This window comes from Alexandromys fortis, unplaced genomic scaffold, assembly GCF_014885135.2.
Source record: "Alexandromys fortis isolate MF-2015 unplaced genomic scaffold, M_Fortis_MF-2015_v1.1 scaffold_20, whole genome shotgun sequence".
In the NCBI taxonomy this organism is placed as follows: Eukaryota; Metazoa; Chordata; class Mammalia; order Rodentia; family Cricetidae; genus Alexandromys; species Alexandromys fortis.
The window spans coordinates 8,268,581-8,287,126 of record NW_026067903.1 but is presented as its reverse complement, the minus strand read 5'-3'; the positions used below and the strand labels follow the sequence as shown (position 1 = coordinate 8,287,126).

The 18,546-nt window shown below is 43.0% G+C and overlaps 1 protein-coding gene across 1 annotated transcript in view; it reads left to right on the top strand.

Annotated features, from left to right (window-relative positions):
* Positions 1 to 5,688: 5,688 nt before the first annotated feature.
* Positions 5,689 to 18,546, top strand: part of Dst (dystonin) — a 199,845-nt gene continuing 186,987 nt past the window's right edge. Inside the window, 3 exon segments of the mRNA XM_050134804.1 lie at positions 5,689 to 5,774; positions 7,892 to 7,969; positions 9,192 to 9,284. Coding sequence (XP_049990761.1) covers positions 7,910 to 7,969; positions 9,192 to 9,284 — 153 coding nt within the window. The 5' untranslated portion in view covers positions 5,689 to 5,774; positions 7,892 to 7,909.

Here is an 18,546-nt window from a genome sequence, read left to right as displayed (position 1 = left end):
CCAGACCGGAGAAGACTTTTGTTTAGTTGATACTGCACAGGTTTCAAGAAAGAAACCTGTTGTTCCCTTGAAGAACTGATTGAGCCCACTATGATGTAACTATGTTGTTTCCATTGTCTCGTTGCCAGCATTAATTTGCATGACATCAAATGGGGTGTTTTTTCTCATAATATCTAAACATACCAACTTAGAATTCATAACAGGGAAAATTGTGGGGTTGAGTTTATTCTTTCACGATTCTTGAAGAGAAGAAAGAATACTGAAATTTGTAGTTCATAAAACAACTCACATAACTTCCTGAGAATATTCTTAAGCCTTCCTGTGTATTTTAAAAGGATCAGTTACTTGTCTGTAATTCATATAGCAATATCAATATTTAATCTTTTTTTTTTTTTTTTTGGAAAAGCGTTTTAAAGGAGCTGTTCTGGGAGAACTGTTTGGCCCATTTTTCATGCATTTGTGTGAGCTATAGAAGGAACCAAAGTGTTTTATTTGATAGTTTTCACTAAAGCCGACTGGCCCCTCCTTTTCGCTAATTGGTACAAGGCAGTGAAGAGTTCTTAGGACAAGCCTTCTTTTATCATTTATGCCTTTTAAAAGATCTCCGATTGTGTTTGAGAATCCTGTGTCCTTTAAGAGAAGACTGTGAGTCCTTTATCTGGTGAGCATTGCTTCTGGGATGTTGCTTCTGTATCCAGGACTCACTGACACAATGTTCTTTCTAGTTCTCTCCAACTCCCCTCCTCCAGGCCCTTTTCTCGACTGAAAGATCTGGCCTTCGGCTTTTGTGATTTGACTTCATTGGAGATCACAGTATATGGGAAACTCGTGAGAAACAGTGTAGGAAAGAATAATTCTCAGTGGCTTTTAGTTGGAACCCACCATTGTAGCAAAAGATTAAGAGAAATAAAACAAATCTGCTAACACATTTCACATATGTATGAGAGATAGATCTAGGAGCGAGGGAGCTTCGACTCCAACTTGTCTAGCATATTCAACAGAGAAGGGTAAATTTTTAAAGGGACAAGACAAATATATCACTGAGTCTCAAGGGGTCGTCGTGGCAGACAGAGGCTAGTTACTAAAGCGTGTTCTCGTAGCATCTTCTGGTGACCATCTACAGGAAGGTGCAAAAGAGTCTTCAGTGCCCAGTGCTCTTCTCTCTGGTTGAATTAGGAATCCTGCTTTAGGCTTCATAGAAAGTAGGCTGAGATTGTTCATGATTCTGCTTCCCACTAATTTTCCTCAGCTCAATGCCTCTACATATGTGGACCAGCCTTTTCTGGCTCCCTAATCTGAAGTGGTCTTCAGCGCTTCTTAATGTATAATGTATGAAGCTGCCTGATTTCCTGGTCCCCTGCTTGCCTTAACTCCCACCTCACTTTTCCTTGACTGGGTGGCTGCCTCCTTCCCTTGGTGCCTTCTATACAGTTTTGGACATCTGTCTCCACACTTCCTCTTCTGGACCTGACATACTCCTGTCTTCTTTGCTAAGTGCAATTCCGGAGACAAAAGTGGGGAGACCTACTCTGATTGTGGGCAACCTATCCCAAAAGGCTGGAGGTGTTCTCTTTCTGCTGCTGGCTTCCATGATGTCACGTGCTCAGCTGTGCCACTCCTTCCGTGCTGTGTGGCCCGCAGCATTGAGACCATAAGTAACAGTAAATCCTAGCTCCTTTAAGAGATTCTCCCGGGTGCTTATCCCAACCACAAGAGTCTTGATATGTATGAGTTTCAAAATTCTTGTGGAGTTTTTCGATGAACTAACATGATGTCAAACTTCTGAGAAAGACCATTTTGAATATTGAATAAGCAGATAGACATCTCTTCAGAGTTGGACTTGAGTTTTAACTTACGTAAAAGTTTAACAGCATGGATCTTTTGAGTACCAACTTTGTTGTTTTTCCATTTGTACTTTTCTGTTGGCTAAGCTGTGTATGGGTAACACAGGTCTGGCATAGTTACCTTTGTTCGTTCCTAGGTCACCTCCAGCCCCTTGAGTTTATTCTCATTTACTGTTTTCTTGTCGATTTATCTCCTTCCTTAGGTCATTCTCTTTAGAATAGATTAGCGTCCCCTGTGGGTGCGTGTTAGATCCCAAGCAGTACAGACATTTTAGACAGCACTGGGAGCCAAGCAATCTTAGTAGCACACACCTTTAATCCTAGCACTAGGGAGGCAGAAGCAGGCAGATCTCTTATTTCAAGGCCAGCCTGTTCTACAGAGTGAGTTTCAGGACATCCAGAGCTAACATAATGAGACCCTGTCTCAACAACAACAACAACAAAAACCAAATAAAAAAAGAGAGCCCTGGAAAATTCTGGGAAGATTGTGTGAACCATGGAAAATGGTGCTTTGTCTTAGTTACATAAGTTGGGTTGTATAACTTGACCTTAGTGCCCCCTGCAATGCTTTTACGTTCCTCGTCACTTCCTTGACTCCTATTTATCCAGACAGGTTTTTTTGCCTCATGGGGGAAAACTATCCAAAGGAGGGGGAAACAACTCTTAGCTTTAAATGGAAAGGAGAAGAACACGGGCAGTTATGTAACAGTCGTCTGGACTTAGCCAGGCCAAATGTCTATGACTCAGATTTTGGACAAAAGAAACAGTTAAGCCCCCTTCTGTTTAGATTTAACTATTTAGTTTCCATCCTTATCTTAAATTGACCACTTGATCAGAGCCCAGAGTTTGATCTCTCATGTCATTACCGTTACTGTCCTTCCTTGTGAAGTGAATTTTAGGCATCTTAAAAGGCTCTGTGTGTGTGTGTGTGTGTGTGTGTGTGCGCGCGCGCATGCGTGTGCTTTGTGTGACAGTGTACCTGTGGACTTAGAGGATGTTTTTCAGGAATCCATTCTCTCCTTTCACCCTTTTGATAAGAACAACGAAATTTGCTTTTCTTAAATTGGGGAGCAGGGAAACACTGCCTTTGTTTTGTGTGCTGCAGCTCTAACCCAGTATCCACAGCTATCAGGCTCTACTGCCGAGCTTCATCCTGCCCTCTCAGGGTCAAGGAGCATAGTTTACAATGTATATAGTGTAGCGTATAACTTTATAGTGTTTCTTTGGAAGGGTCAGCCAAAAAGGCAGGAAGGAATAAGTAGTCGCCACTATCACAGGTGATTTGATGTTGTTTTTTTTTCTAAAAGTTTTGAGAAATTTATACTCCCAGACTTAAGAGAAACTTCTTGTTTTATACAATTTCCTTAAAATTAGCAAATCATTAATTTAAAAAATGGCAAGTCTGTCTTGAGACTAGAGAATTTTTGTTTTTTAGTTTAGTTTGAACTCAAGGTTTCTCTTTCCACAAATTCATTTTTACCAATAAAAAAAACCTGAGGCCCAAATAGCTTTGGCAAAGGGTTCAAGGTCATGGATCAGAGTGATAAGCAAAGTTAAAATGAAGGTTCCAGATTCTTTTTTCCTTCATACTTAGTTTCTTCTTTTCATAATTTGGGTTTATGTGATACAATATTTTCCTTTTGAAGCATGCTCAGCTTTTTTTTTATTGTAGCATAAATATAATGGTGAGAAATGACATTTAATTCTGAGCAGTTTTCTGATGAGGGGGGCTTGGCGCAGTCTGTTAGCAAGACAAGTTGTGAAATTGCCTTTCTATGAGATAAGTGTTCAGAATCACACCCTGGTTTAACCCGTCCTGGAGGGAGAAGGATAGGAAATGGAATGTAGGCGGACACTGTGTCTGGCAGGATTCCGCAGCACCCTCCTCAGTGTTGGCTACTGGTCTTGGGAACCCGGCCCCCGGGACATGCTTGTTTACCTTTGTTTTGTGGGCGGAGGATGTCAGATCTGTACAACAAATTCATTTATTTGAGAGTTGAAGCAACTGGCTGAGCATCAGTAGTTACTGATGTCACTGTGTAACGGTGCTCCCTGCAGCTTCCTGGCTGCCCTGGAGATACAGGGAAAATGAGTAGGTTTAGGTGCACAGTGGGCATACCAAGCACCGAGAAGGTCTTACCAATCCAAGTCTGTTTGGTGGAAAGGAACTGGGAATCTTTATAGGGCTTTAATGTGCAATTAGAAAATTATATACTGAGTTCTTTTCATTAAGTGGTGTGCCTGTGTGTCATGTATGTTCCCCCCAAAAGTCCTTGATATGTTTATGGCATATATGGTGATATGTATACTTCTTGTATTTGCCATGTATGTAGAATGTGTGTTCCTAAAAAGGCCCTTGAAAAGGATTTTATTTCTGAATTATGGTTAAGACCCTGAGGGGGATTGTCAATTAAAGATATCTTGAGGTAAATATGATAACACGACAGTAAAACTTTTATAAAAATGAATATTACGTAAAATTATTTTCAAATCATATTTTTTTCTGCCCAAGAGAAAATATTTTCAGTATTTTCTTTACTGTGTTGTAATCTGTGATCCCGGTGCTGTTCCGTGGGAATGAGGAGGTCAGACTGTAGCTCCAGGTGTGATCTGTGATCCTGGTGCTGTTCTGTAGGAATTAGAAGGTCAGATTGTAGCTCCAGATGTGATCTGTGATCCTGATGCTTTTGCATGGGAATGAGGAGGTCAGACTGTAGCTCCAGGTGTGATCTGTGATCCTGGTGCTGTTCTGTAGGAATGAGGAGGTCAGACTGTAGCTCCAGTTTGTAAAGATGGAGAATCGATTAAAAGCAAGTCAGTTTTGCCATGACAAGCACTGCCTTAGCATTGGGGCCTCTGAGTCTAAGTTTTGCCTGTGTCTGTTAGTACGATGCCAAAGGTATATATATACGTGAGTGTTCAAAGATCCTGTGACTTTTGCATAAAGTCTCACACACTGGGCATAGAAACAAGTAAATTTAAAATATGACACTCTTAAGGCGATATATTTTCTAACACTGTTAAAATAAATTGCCAGGGATAGGCGTATGGCTTGGTAATAGATTTCTTGCCAAGCATATAAAGCCGTGGGTTTTTATTTCTATAAAACAAACAAAACAGAGATTATAGAACACACACACATACACACCCCACACAGATACGTAAATGTGTGTCCATGCAACATGGGTTATATGTCAGGTATTTATATTACAATTCATAACAGTAGCAAAATTACAGCTATGAAGTATCCACAAAAATAATTTCACCACAGCATGAGGAACTATAATAAAGGGTCACAGCGTTGGGAAGCCCGAGAACCACTGTGCTAGTATGAAGACCAGCTGGAGGCAGAAACAATGCTTTGTGTTACGACGACCCTGGTTGTGTCAGGGACCATGAATAAAGTCAAGATATTATGTATACTTAAAACTTACAGTCCTGAGGCTGGAGAGTTGGCTCAGAGGTTAAGCACACTGGCTGCTCTTCCAGAGGTTCTGAGTTTCATTCCCAGCAACCACATGGTCTCACCACCATCTGTGCCCTCTTCTGGCATGGAGGTGTACATGCAGGAGGAACATTGTATATATAATAAATAAATCTTATTAAAAAAAACTTGTAAGCCCATATAGTAAGTAGTTCATGATAGTACTTAGTCTGAGGTGTTAAAAAGTTAGTAGTTCTGGTCATCTTTATGAATAGTTGCTCTGAAAATCATTTTTTTGTTTTAAATTAAGTTTTCAAGTAATGAGAGAATAAAAATGCATAGGCGAACACCACGTGAAGGAATGGTAAGGCCGGTTCTGAGTTCCAGGACTGAAGAATGTTGTTTCTTCTGCGCAGGTTCGGAAACACGTGAACGATCTCTACGAAGACTTAAGGGACGGGCACAATTTGATCTCCCTTCTGGAGGTCCTTTCCGGAGACACCTTGGTAAGTTAGAGGTTTCCTCATTTATTTTGCTAAGCCTATAGTTCTGTGCACACGTGGCCAGGGTGTTTGCAGCACAGATGTTAGGCTTTTTGTGGCATTTATTCTTCACACTATGAATTTCAACCAGAAGACAAGAGTTCTGGTCAGTTGCTTCAGCATCCCATCTCCAGCGTCCCGTCTCCACATGACGCGATGTGGCCCTGAAGACGCCTTTGCTTTCGTGATAGGTTCTATAATTAACATTACTATTTTTCTTTGTGCTTCTTTTTTGGGTTGTTTTCTGTTGTTTTGTTTGGTTTTATTTTGGTTTTGCTGAAAAGAAGTCCATACACGATGTAACCACACATGGAAAGACTCCTGCTCAGCAAGGCAGTAGATTCCCTTTCTGAGAAGGGGGCTACCCCAGGTGTCCTCGCCTTCCTGTGTGACCATTTCTCCGTCTCTGTGATCTGCTCTCCCCCATTACACCCTGCTCATGCTCTCCTTTTCATTCCCGGTCTGTCTGTATCCTTGCTGTCCCGTCTTCTGTCTGTTATGTTCACTAGCCAAGGGAGCGAGACTTTTTGAAGACCTTACGGTTGGTGAGTGCACCAGCAGCATGCGAGTGTGAGCAGCATGAGGATGTGGAGGATGAGGACAAGGGGGTAGGTGTCACCCCCGTAACTCACTAACCTAGCAGGGCGTGCGTGCGTGCGGTGCTAACACGATAGGCCAGTAACTCACGGGCTCCGGCTCACAGAGGAGACGCAGGCACCCAACCCCAGAGCAGGCTGGTCTTTGTTGAGAAACTGGACAAAGGAAATACTTTCTCTTTAAAGGCTTCTTCAGAGCTGAAATGACTGACTTATTTAGACATTAGGGTTTTTTTTTTTTTTTACACTGCATATAAACAGAATACTGATGACTAGTGCACTAATTTTTTATGCACATTCGTTTCCTTCTGGAATTGATATTTCAAGCCTGACAACTTTCTGGAGTGGGGCTTAGGGAGATTTTTATCGGTTTCCTTAAATCATACCCATCTATGGGATGCAGAAGGGGCAAGATTTTAAGTATCATAGCCTGTAAGATCACAAGGCGGTCTGACACTTAGCTGACAGGGGCCGCCTACCTTCTCAGAGACAGATGAGCTGCTCTGGCCATCTGCATCCCACTCCCCACTGAGATTTCCTTGGAAATCGTCCTTTTATAGGATCCAGTTTGTGAACTTTCAGCCTCATTTCTGCCCTGACACTGAAATTATTTTTCTCTTTTATGGTCTGCTGTCTTTTATCATGGCACCGTGGATGTCAACAGCTTTTATTTCAGAAGTGAAGACTTCAGTTTCTTCTGCCTTTTTGCTTTTAGACTATTTCATGTATTTCAGCCCCATTCTTTGTATTTTTGTGAAGTGTTTTCCAGCTCCGATTCTTTTTTTCTTTCTGCTGATGTGTACCATTTCTTAAGGAGAATGGCAGTAAAGAAAATAACTATGATTTGATAACTTTTCCTGAGACTGGGAAAACAATTGCATTGCATCCAATGAAACACAGAAGTACAGAGTCCTTTCTGCCTAACATTAAGTCCAACTTTGTGTAAAAGCTGAAATAAAATACAGAGGAAAAGTATTGCATAGTATAAACTGCGTTTTCCTCTGAGTCACAGCTAAATAAACCTCTTGTCTTTCTCCTTGGTGTTTTTTTTTTTTTTTATTTTTCAAATACTAATTGCATGCTATTTTTATCTCATTTTCATAAATCCATAAGTATAATTAGAAAAACTGTCTTGCTGATAGTGTATATTAAGAAGGTGAAATGGAGATTTATGATTATTTTATAGCTAAGCACCAGTTGGCCAGGATTGTTCTGTTGGTGGACAACAAAGGTCTCCATGGTTGAAGGTTTCCCTTTTATTTAAAGGAAGCACTTGGAATAGAGCATATGTTTTAACTAAATTTAGAAAAAGTCCCTCAGACTTGAAATTCAGTCCAAGATGATAGAGAAGGATTAAAAACCTCTTTTAAAAAGTAAAACAAACATGTATGGGTCTACCTGAAAAGCAGATAATATATTTAAATTAGCATGGTCAGTAGTGTTGTAAACTGTAGTATCTTTACGCCTCTGATTTTCTGTCCTTAGCCCAGAGAGAAGGGTCGGATGCGCTTCCACCGACTGCAGAACGTACAGATTGCACTGGACTATCTGAAAAGACGCCAGGTAGGGGACTGTGCAGACGCTAGCCTTAGAAACACAAGTGATTAAATACACCTGCGTAGGATTATGTCGGGTAATGTGAAGGTTTAATTGGGTCTGTGCTATGGTGCATGTTGCTGAGGCAAATGTTTAAGGATGGTTTCAGACATCTGTTCCTACGGAAAGGAAGTTAGTCTGGAGTGCAAGCTCAGAAGAATGGGGTGTGCCTTATTCCCCCTTGAACTGACTCTCCCTGCTGGAATGAGAGTGCTTTGCCTGGGGAGTTAGAGCCATCTGAGTAGCAACGGTATGTCAGGAAAGCCTGTGGATGCAACAGTTCCATGTAGGGGTGCGGCCACACCTCACTTTCTACACTGCATAGATTAGAATATTTTCCTAGCTTATACCCTGCTTCTAGAAACAGGGCTAGTAGTGTTTGTACCCACCAGTGGGGCGACAGTCTTTTGTTGGTTGTGAGTAGATAACTGGCTTGGTCTTCTTTGTGCTGCTCTCGGAGACTAACTGTATAATTCATAAAGACCAAAGTCCTTCCTTGTGGTTCTAGACTCTAGAGGCTGGGATTGAAGGGCAAGACAATGACAGGTGCCCTGGCAAGGGCAGCCTGCATTCCCACATGACAGAAGGGACAAGGGACAGGGTGAAGAAGGATCGTCCTTGCCTCATCCTTCTCTATTAAATAAGGACACAAACTGTGCAACAAAACGACATATGTCTTGGTATTTAGTTCGCCTGTGTAAGGAGCGAGTGATGGAGACCATCACATTTGTCTACCTGAATGCCAGAGGTGAACAGTTGAGAAGCTTGGTTTTGCATGTCTGCTCAGCTTCTAGATATAAAGTAGTTTTTTAAGGCTGTGTAGTAGATGGACAAGCTGTTAAACTTGTGTATGGCTTGGGCCATTTTCTGCTTGGTTGCAAGGGGGAAATAAGCTCATTTCAAAAGAAGCTGTCCCCTGATTTTCAGATCACAATGTTTTACCCAGGCCCCATCTTTTGAATTGCATTTTTGACAAGTGGGTACTTCCAGTCCTTGTTCTAGAAAACCACAACACACCCAGTTTAGACCGTCTTTTTTTTTTTTTTTTTTCTAGACCACAGAAGGGAAGGGAAACAGTATTAGTGGTCTTTGCACTCTTTGTATGATTTAGCCTTTCTTTTCTAGGTAAAGAGAACTCGTGCCTGGTTCATAATGAAGTTTGTTTATCTCTCCTTCATCTATAAAACAGGTGAAGTTAGTGAATATTAGGAATGATGACATAACAGATGGGAATCCTAAACTGACTCTGGGATTAATATGGACAATAATTTTGCACTTTCAGGTAAGTCCGAGCTTTCTTCATTGCTGTTTCTGTGTCTTGCGTCTGGTTTTCAGGTGGTTCACGAGACGGTGCTTAATATCCTCTGAATGAAAAGCAAATTTCAGGCTATTTTCAGAACAGTACTCCGGTTACCTTTCTAGTGGCACGGTGAGCCTGGCGTCTCATCTCCTGGTCTCCGAGAGCTTCTCTATCTGCCTTTAAAGACATTCTTTTGTAATCTTAGAGCTGAGAGGTAGAGATCTGTTTTTCCTAAATGCGGACATGTTTCTCTTGTTCTTTGGGCGGTGCTACTTGTTTTAGTATGCAAAGAGTTTATGACCAAAATCCAGAGTATAAGAAATTCAATTTCCTCTAGTAGACACTAGATGGCAGTAGACGTATTCTAAAAAGCCAGATTAGAAAAAAGTCTCACCTAACAGCTGTGGTTTATATAGGTCTGAGGACAGCCATATGGTTTGAAAAAAATCTGACGTTGGATTTACAGTGAGCCTTGTGCTTTGCTTTAGTTCTTTGGCTGATCATCTCACAAAACGTTTGTCAGACCCTCAGTAGTACTGTGCTAAACAGCTTACTAGCTCCAGAAGGAAGTAGGTGGGGTTTTAAATCAAATCTTGGGGGCGTGGGGAGGGAGTAAAGGAGCTCTTTTAGGAACAGGATCTGAGCCCTATGGAAAGGGAAGAATCCTCTAGAATGAAAACCCAGGGCTGATAGGACTGGGCAAGTGGGGATGTGGTGTTGACCAGCCTGCCTACGGGACTATTGATGAAGGTGTCCAGTCGACCGGATTGCTGAAGTCAAGGCAAGCCAGTGAATAGCACTTCAGAGCACTAAAGGTTGTCATTATCAGAAGACCACACCCTGAAAAGCACAAAGAGGCCTCGGCACTAAACCAGGGCAAAGCTTTACTTGTGGGACACAAGCCAGACCATGCTACCAGACTGCATGAAGTAGAGGTGACTCAAGAGTGATTTCATGTACAGGACTCGGTTGTTATCTCCTAGACATCAGCGCATTAGGTCAGTCCTGTCGTTTTATCCCAGCTCCCAAAAACATACACAGAGTCTTATTATTACTTATGAATGCCCGGCCTTAGTGTGGCTTGTTTCTAGCCAGCTTTTCTTAAGTCATCCCGTCTACCTTTTCCCTCTGGGCTTGTACCTTTTTCTATTCTATATTCCTTTCTTTGTTTCTTACTCCGGGGCTGGTGGTGTTGCTGGGTGACTGGCCCCTAGCATCCTTCTCTCCCTTCTTTGCTTGCTCCTTTTCCCCTCTTCCAAGATTTCTCCTCTATTTATTCTCTCTGCCTGCCAGCCCTGCCTATCCTTTCTCCTCCCTCACGATTGGCCGTTCACTTCTTTATTAGGCCATCAGGTGTTTTAGACAGCTTCACAGAGTTAGGTAAATGCAACATAGAAGAATGTAACACATGTCTGCATCATTAAACAAATGGTCCCCAGCATAACAAATGAAACACATCTTCAACTAGTATCCATAACACAGCACTTTCTAAATTATGGTTGAAACTGCGAGGACCCAGATGGGAAAGTCTGGGGCCCCCTCACTGGAGGGAAGCCAGCTAGTTCATCACATGACTGATAAGGCAGGCTGTGTCTAATTCGACTATCACCCTGGAGATCACTGTGGGGCAGCTGAAAGAACTTCAGAAGAGGGAAACAATTTCATTCTTGGCTTTTTTTTAATTCTTTCTTGTGATGGCCACTCTGACTGAGCTCGAGGGAAAAATATTTTAATAAGATAAAATCTGATGAGCTAGCGGAGATGAAGGTGCAGCGGGCAAAGGCTCTTGTCGACAAACCCAAAGGCTCGACGCTGAGCCCACGTGGTAGGAGAGAACTGACTCCTGTCAGTGGTCCCCCGACCTCCAGTTGTGTGCTAGCATGTGCACCCTTCTCCAATAAATAAAATGTAATTCATTTTTTAAATCTTTAGTTCTATGTAAAATACATGAAAATAAAGTGGCCATCGTGCGGGAAAAGAGCCAAGAAACTGAATTACTTTCGGAGATGAGGGATAGAGGTTGGGGGTTGAAAATTGTATCCAAGAGGTGACATTTTGAAAAGGGAAGAAAGAAACTTGGCCACAGGGTATATAAATGGAGAGGAGGACTCAGGTTAAACTCTTTAGGACATCAGAAAACATATTGTGCGATCTAAGGTTGGTAGCAGGGAAAAATGGTTGACCTTCTGGATGGGTTTGAAGGGCAAGTGAGCTATCCTGTGCGCTAGTCTGCTGAGCAGAGCAGACCCGAGAAGTCAAGGGACAGAGATTTATCAACACAAAAAGGGTTTTGACAGTCTGAGTAAAGGGTCCCCTGTCGTCAGGAGGGCCCATGGGGACGATGGGGCAGGAGCAGGTCTTGCTGAGGAAACAAAAAGGAATGAATATTCAGAGAGATGTGTGAAGCAAAGGGAAAACGGATTGACGAAACCATGGAAGGAAAACAGGAGTAGAAAAGGCTGGTTAACAGTCTCAAATGCCACCAGAGATGGCAGAGGAAACATTCCCCAGCTGCTTGCAGCAGAAACAGGGAAATAACAGATGGGAATGTGGCTAAGCAGGAATCAGAGGCAGCATATGTAGACTCCGCATTTGAGGAACTCTAAAGCAAAGGGTCATTTAAGAAGAATTGCATGCTAAGCCAGCCATTGCGGTACTGCTCGTGTATCAGAGTCAGGGATGAGAGGCAGGAGGAGTAGAGTTTGAGTATGGTTGCTTGAATAAAATGTAAATGAAATAAAGGTCTTCTTACTGCTGTGCTAATCGAAGATTCCAGCTCCTGCCAAGCCCAGAGAGAAGAGTGGTCACCTTCACCCAGAGTGTGGAGCCTTTTATTTCCTCTACTTGTTGCATGAATAAGACAAAAATTTCAGACAAACCAGGGGTCTGTTTTTAAAGATGCGTCTGAGCATCACAGGTTGAATCTGTTCTTCAGTCTGGCATTCAGAAGGTAGGAGTTATACTCCTGACAGTCTCATGTCCTGAAGCACTGTATGCTCGATCACGATGAGGTGTGTTCTCTGTTAAAGGGTAAGCTAGCTGTAACCAAGGGTTATACATCCACTGGCAATATAAATACAAATCTAAGTGCGTGAAGAAAAGTTGAGGGGTTATGGCAGGCCCAGCAGGGCATTTCGGGAGAAGGCTGGAAAAGGTACCAGTTACCAGGCAGATGCAAAAGCTGAGCCATTTCTGGAAGGGAACGGTGCACGTGACTTAACCATGGACAGTTGCTTAGTTTAGCAGGGCCAGGGGGAAGTGGGGAGGAGTGCCAGCCACGGTTGCTTCTCCACCCTGTCAGTGCACATAGCCGCAGCCGGTCTGCATTTAATTGCTGCTCCGTTACTGTTGAAGCCATTGAAAACTTAAGAGCAAACAAGCCCAAGACTATGTCACTGGATAATGTTTAATTTTTTTTAAATAATTAAGAAACCCTTTTAATACAGATACGTTACAGACAGACACCTACAACATCTGTGTTAACCTGAGCTTTTGATTACAGATCTCTCCTCAGAAGTACAGCGTGTGTTGCTTCTGTGATTGGTGGAGGACTAGGGCTACCTTTGGGAGGTATTACCAGCTCTCCAAATGGCTTTGGCCTGTGTGTCAGTCCGTCTCATGTCACACCAATTTCCTTTGCACCAGGTCTATGACTCAGCGTTAGAAATATGCACAGCTCAAAGTATCAGTCTCCGTACTGGCTTCTTAATTTTCAACCGTGGCCCCACTAAAGCTGTTTAATATGTAACCCAAGTGCAATTACGGAGCAGAAAGTTGACCTGCCCTGATGTATGTGTCAGATGTGCAGGAACTTCCACCTTTAAATCACTCCCTATTCGTTTGCTCATGTGACAAACCTAAGGAGCAGGCATCCGAGAGCGTTATTATTTGAAAATATATCAAGCTGTATTAAAAGACTGGCTTTAGAGATGATTAAACTATTTTTGGCATTCAGTGTTTTGTCTTCCCTTCAACCCATTGTTGAATCTTATTTTTACTCCATTTTTTTTTCTGAGTTAGTCTTAACATAGAGAGACTCTTAAGGTTTTCATTTATGTAAGCCCTAAAATTAGTTGGTGATTTTTTAGGGGTGTGGGAGTCATAGAGGAGAGACTTTCTGCACTGGAGTTTGAAAGGCACTTTGAGACAGGACTTGAAGGGCACTTTACCATGAAGTCTTCCTGCTGTGTTTACTTTCCCTTTGCCCGGCTTCAGAGGTTAAGGCAGATGGTGATAGTGTGTGCCTGTTCAGAGGCGCTCTGTTAATCTGCGGGTGGTGGTCTCTGGAATGAAGTGCAGGCCTTGGTGTCCTGTTTGATTGTGAGTAGTCTTGTTAGTCTGAGAGGACTGGCGTCCAGGAATAAGCCACAGTGCCTAATAAGACACAGAGACCAGCTGGCAGGGTGCCACGGCATTTCTTGCAAGTGATTTTCTCATAAACAACATGGCTTCAGGCTGAAGAGGATGGTCACACAGTCTGCTAGGAATTACGGGTCAGAGTGGAATCTCAGGACTTGGTGGAGCCGGTCCTGGACACTCCGGAGTTTGAAATGAGTGAGTTCGTGTAGCCGTGAGTGCCTGTGGATCAAATGGGGAATGTCTGCGGCTGTGTTCGGGCTGAGAAAGAAGAACAGTATTTTGATCCTGCCAAAACTCCCTTGAGCCCTGAAAAATACTCTCCCGGAAGAAGATATTTCAGAAGAAAACCATCCCAGAAAGCTGGAGGTTACTCTGCTCCTGCGGAGCGAAACAGCAAAAGAGAAGGCAAGAAGGGTGGCGGTCAGCCTGCCAGGGAACAGCCAGCTGTGCCAGCCAGAGAGCTGGTGCCAGAGGACCCCGCCACAAGCCCCGCACCGTAGGGTGGTGTGCAGCCAGCCAGGACAGCTGCAGCAGATCACAGTGAGCAGAAACCTCTGCTGGGTGCTCCGGACAGGGGCTCCTACCGAGTGATAGTTTCCTCTGCTCAGAGCAGCCACTCAGAAGTACAACTTAGTGCCTGGGACAAGACGACTTCAGAAAAAGATAGCCCTTCCTGTCGCACAGAGACAGAGAGACATCTAGGCGATGTCAACACAAAGAAGAGACCATTCCCGAGAAAAGACAGCGTTTCTCTTTTCCAAAAGTCAGCCAGCTTAAGTTCCGTCTGTGTCACAGAGAACACACCCAGAAACAATGTGTTTGTGGGAAACCTGTCAAAAAGTTACAGCAGTATCCAAGAGCACCGCAGGAGAGTTCACCCTCATGAAGCACACTCTCCTCCGTTTACAAAAAGGAGGTACCATTCCCTCTGTGCTGGTGTGCCCTCGGTCTCCGGGGGCACACCTGGGAATGATGGATGTGAGGTAAGCGAGAGAGTGTGAACGAACGCTCCCCTTCTCACACCAGACTCGAGCGTTGTGATTTGCCTTTCTAAAATGCCATCTGTGTATTAGCTCATGTGAAATTGAAGAGTTTTCATATGTGAACACTGTAATGTCAACTTTTGTGTTAGCCACGTCTCTTATCCTCACTTTAATTTCAGCAGTATAAATATTTTAATTGTTGCATAGCTTTGGAAATCCCTGATTGAACAGAATACTTAGCTTTAATTTCTTTAGTCTGTGGCTCTTAATTTTTCTTTTGGAATAGCTGCAGAAACTTAGCTCTGTGTTAGATGAAAGTTAAATTAGAAAACAGGACAGCTGAATGTCTTGATGTAGACGGCATAGAGGATTTTGATGTTCCTAAGGCACACACACAAAGACCAGTGTTTGAGATACCAGATTGCCCAAATATTGCCTGTTAGATCATTGCCAGTTATACACATATACACACTGTAGTTCCCAAATACATTCAATTACTGAGTGTCAGTTAAAATATCAAGTGTTATATGTTATTTAAAGGAATAAGCAGTGGCAGGACAATATGCAGTTCTTTCCGCATTCTGCTCTTCTGGTCCATAGTCCAAGAGGCCAAATTCCAGTTCTCTATCAGTCTTCATGCGCAAAACATTCACATAATTGCTTTCGCTTGTTCTGTGTGTTGAGGGTGGAGACACAGATTAACTTGCCCAAATTCCATGGCCCTGATTTGACATCAGAAATTGTTGGGGCATCATGTCATTGGCACTGAGATATGACTCAAGCTACAGGAAGCTGAGATCTTTTCCCCTAACACTGATATTTAGCTTTGGACAAATCATTTGTCTTTCGAAAGTAAGTAGGTCAGTGTCATTTACTTCCTAGGGAAGTACATTACCTAAATGTCTTCTCCGTGCTGCTGATGCAGGGTTTTCTTTCTTTCTTTCTTTCTTTCTTTCTTTCTTTCTTTCTTTCTTTCTTTCTTTCTTTCTTCCTTCCTTCCTTCCTTCCTTCCTTCCTTTTTTTTTCTTTAAACTTTTCCTAACTTTATCTCTTACCCCAAAATACCCGAATACAAGCAGCATTCGTGATGCCCGACTTCATGGGCAGGTCAGGGCAGGTCATCGTGTCATTGGTGTGGATCGTTGGCGGTGGCAGTCAGAAGTTTGTTAGGGTTAGTATGCACAGTCATCACTGACCTTGGTGCCTGAGTTCCTGTGTATGTACACCACAGACATAGCCAAGGTTCTGCTTCATGAAGTTCTGTTTCTGTTTTGCGGTGGTTGCATTTATAAAGAAAACATCCAGTTGTAGCATTATCTGTGTAGATCAGGCATAAAGGCCAGTGCAGAAGAACACATGTTAGTTGCCCTGTGCTTATGAATGGAGCTTGGTTTGGTGTCTTAGATTTATTTCCCTCATTTGGCTTCACGTGAACTCTGTGTTTTTGTTGTTGTTTGGAAATGATTACAACCTGTTTAGGTGCACATAAGCCTTTTCGTCATCATCCTCATGCCAAGTATTTTGTGATCTGTTATAGCAAATGTGTTTTTAAGTTTCCTTGGAAAATAAATGTAGAAACCTGCCACTTAGGTTTGTTAAGTGATTGTGCTACAGCAGCGTGTAACTAAGTGGAATGTCGTCTAGATCAGAGTAGAACGAGACAGCTATGCTTTTATCCACAGAGAGCCAGCAGGCTCGGCTGTTGTCTGAGGTCCTTCTTCCTGTATCATTGCAGGTGTCTTCTAGCCTTGGTTTGTTTCGTTTCAGTGTGTTCCAGTGGGACTGTCTGTAGAACTCTGTCACAACAGACTCTTCACTTCTCATAGGTAATTAGAAGGAAGTTACCAGCCCAGCCCCTTCATTAGTGTCTTTCCTTCCTCAGAAATCTCTCCTTTGGCCACACAATTGTCTGTCTGAGGTTATTCTTCACCTCCTCTCATTTGATTCATCCTTGAACACTGTAGAGGTGGCTTTGCAGTAGAATTTGGTACGATTCTTTGAGCTCCTCTTAACCTGATTTGAACTCCTTTGGTCTTGTGACACTGGTCATTCTCTGTGCAGATGACCAGCCTACCTCTCCTTGAAATCCTTGCAGTCATATGCTGAGAGGCACTCCAGGCTAAGGGCTTCCCTTTCATACATGTCTGACGAGTATATCATATAAGCATACAAACATGTGTGGGACACATGTGTGGATTTGAAAAGAGATGGGTGTGTATGATTAGTACCCAGGATTAGTATCATGCTCCTAAATTAGAAAATGCTCCAGAACATGTTATGGCCTTGGATCTCCCCAGCAGTTCCATGAAATAGCCAAAATAGGTGGATCTCACACAGAGCGAAGAAGAGGAAGCGCAGAGTAGCTCTACAACCCAGTATGTTCTAAGATAGTACAGTTATTGTCGGGGACCAGCCTCCACAGAAATATCACTCTCCATGGTAGGGGTGTGGGGAACCTAGAAACATTAATAAAGAATATGAAGACATGAAAAAAGTAAAACAGGAGAAACAGAGACTAGTTTCTGGAGGGAGTTCCAGTGAATATTGGAACCACCCATATTTAATTTCTAATTGCTTAAAATACCCCTGACCCCAAAAGGTAGAGTAAGACAAAAAAAACTGCATTAACAAGGTACAAGGAAATGAACAAACCAGTGAAGGGCGCAGGCCACCTCCATACCATAGTTAACCATTTTGTTGCTGTTCTAAAACAAGTCCTACTCACACCCTAGACTGAAATATTCTGTAGGCAAACCTCTCCCTGGGTGGAATCCAATGTTATCTCCTTAATGGAATTGGAACTCTGTTGGATCCTTATACTTTTGTTTGAGGTAGAAACTTCTACTTCTCTATTTCTGAAATATAATCTGACTATTAACTACACAGTTGACAATAACCTTGAGAGAGCAGAACTCTCTGATATAAATCTAGCTGGGACCATTGTTTGAGGTAGAAGCACAATAAACTTGAAGGTATTAGAGGTAACTTCCAACTCTCTGACCTTTGGTCAACATGGTAATAGGCCCACATTTTCCGGGGCCTCCACAAGTTATTATGATTAGCTGATTTAGACAACAGTACAGTATCTGTTACGTCTCATTGTCAGAGAAGTTCTGCTGGGCATGGTTGCCAGTCTGTAGCCCTAAGTACTTACTAGGCTGTGGCAGGAACTCTGTTTGAGCTCAGGAATTTCAGGAAGTAGTCCACCATGCCCAAATAAGGGATGTGGACTGCTTAGCACAAGAAGCAGTGAGCCAGCCCAGTACAGAAATGGAATGGATCAGAACTCATATCGTGCCTGTGGTAGCCACTGCATTTTATCCTGTGCAACATAGTGAGACCACAGTTCTGTAATTTAAGGCAAAAAGACTTAAGAAAACTTCTAGAAGAAATCAGAGCCAGGGCTGATGCTCATAAGATCATCTGTGAAGGCTGGAAATGATGAACATAAGAGGCAAGGCTTAGGTACTCCTTGTGAACAGGTAGTCTTTGTAATGGATTAAGTAAAATGCTGCAGGATCTCCAGTGGTTGCAGCGGCAGAGACATTGCAGGTCCCCAAGCAGTGGCAATGGGCAGCGGGTCCCGAGAGCAGCCAGTCCTAAGCAGGGATTAGTGCAGTTCCCCAAGTGGCTACAGCAGGCCACAAGGAGAGACAGACAGATGGGCATGCCACTAGACCATGCCGCAGGTCTCCAAAGGCGGCTGGTCCCAGGCAGGGAACCATGCTGCGGTGGGCAAGAGATAAAGACATGGATAGGCATGCCATGCAGAGTGAGGTTGGCTATTTATTTATTGGTTATGGAGGGGAAAAGGAGAAGGGGAGAAGAGCAGAGAGGCAGAGATGGGGGGGAGGAGAGAGAGAGAGAGAGAGAGAGAGAGAGAGAGAGAGAGAGAGAGAAGG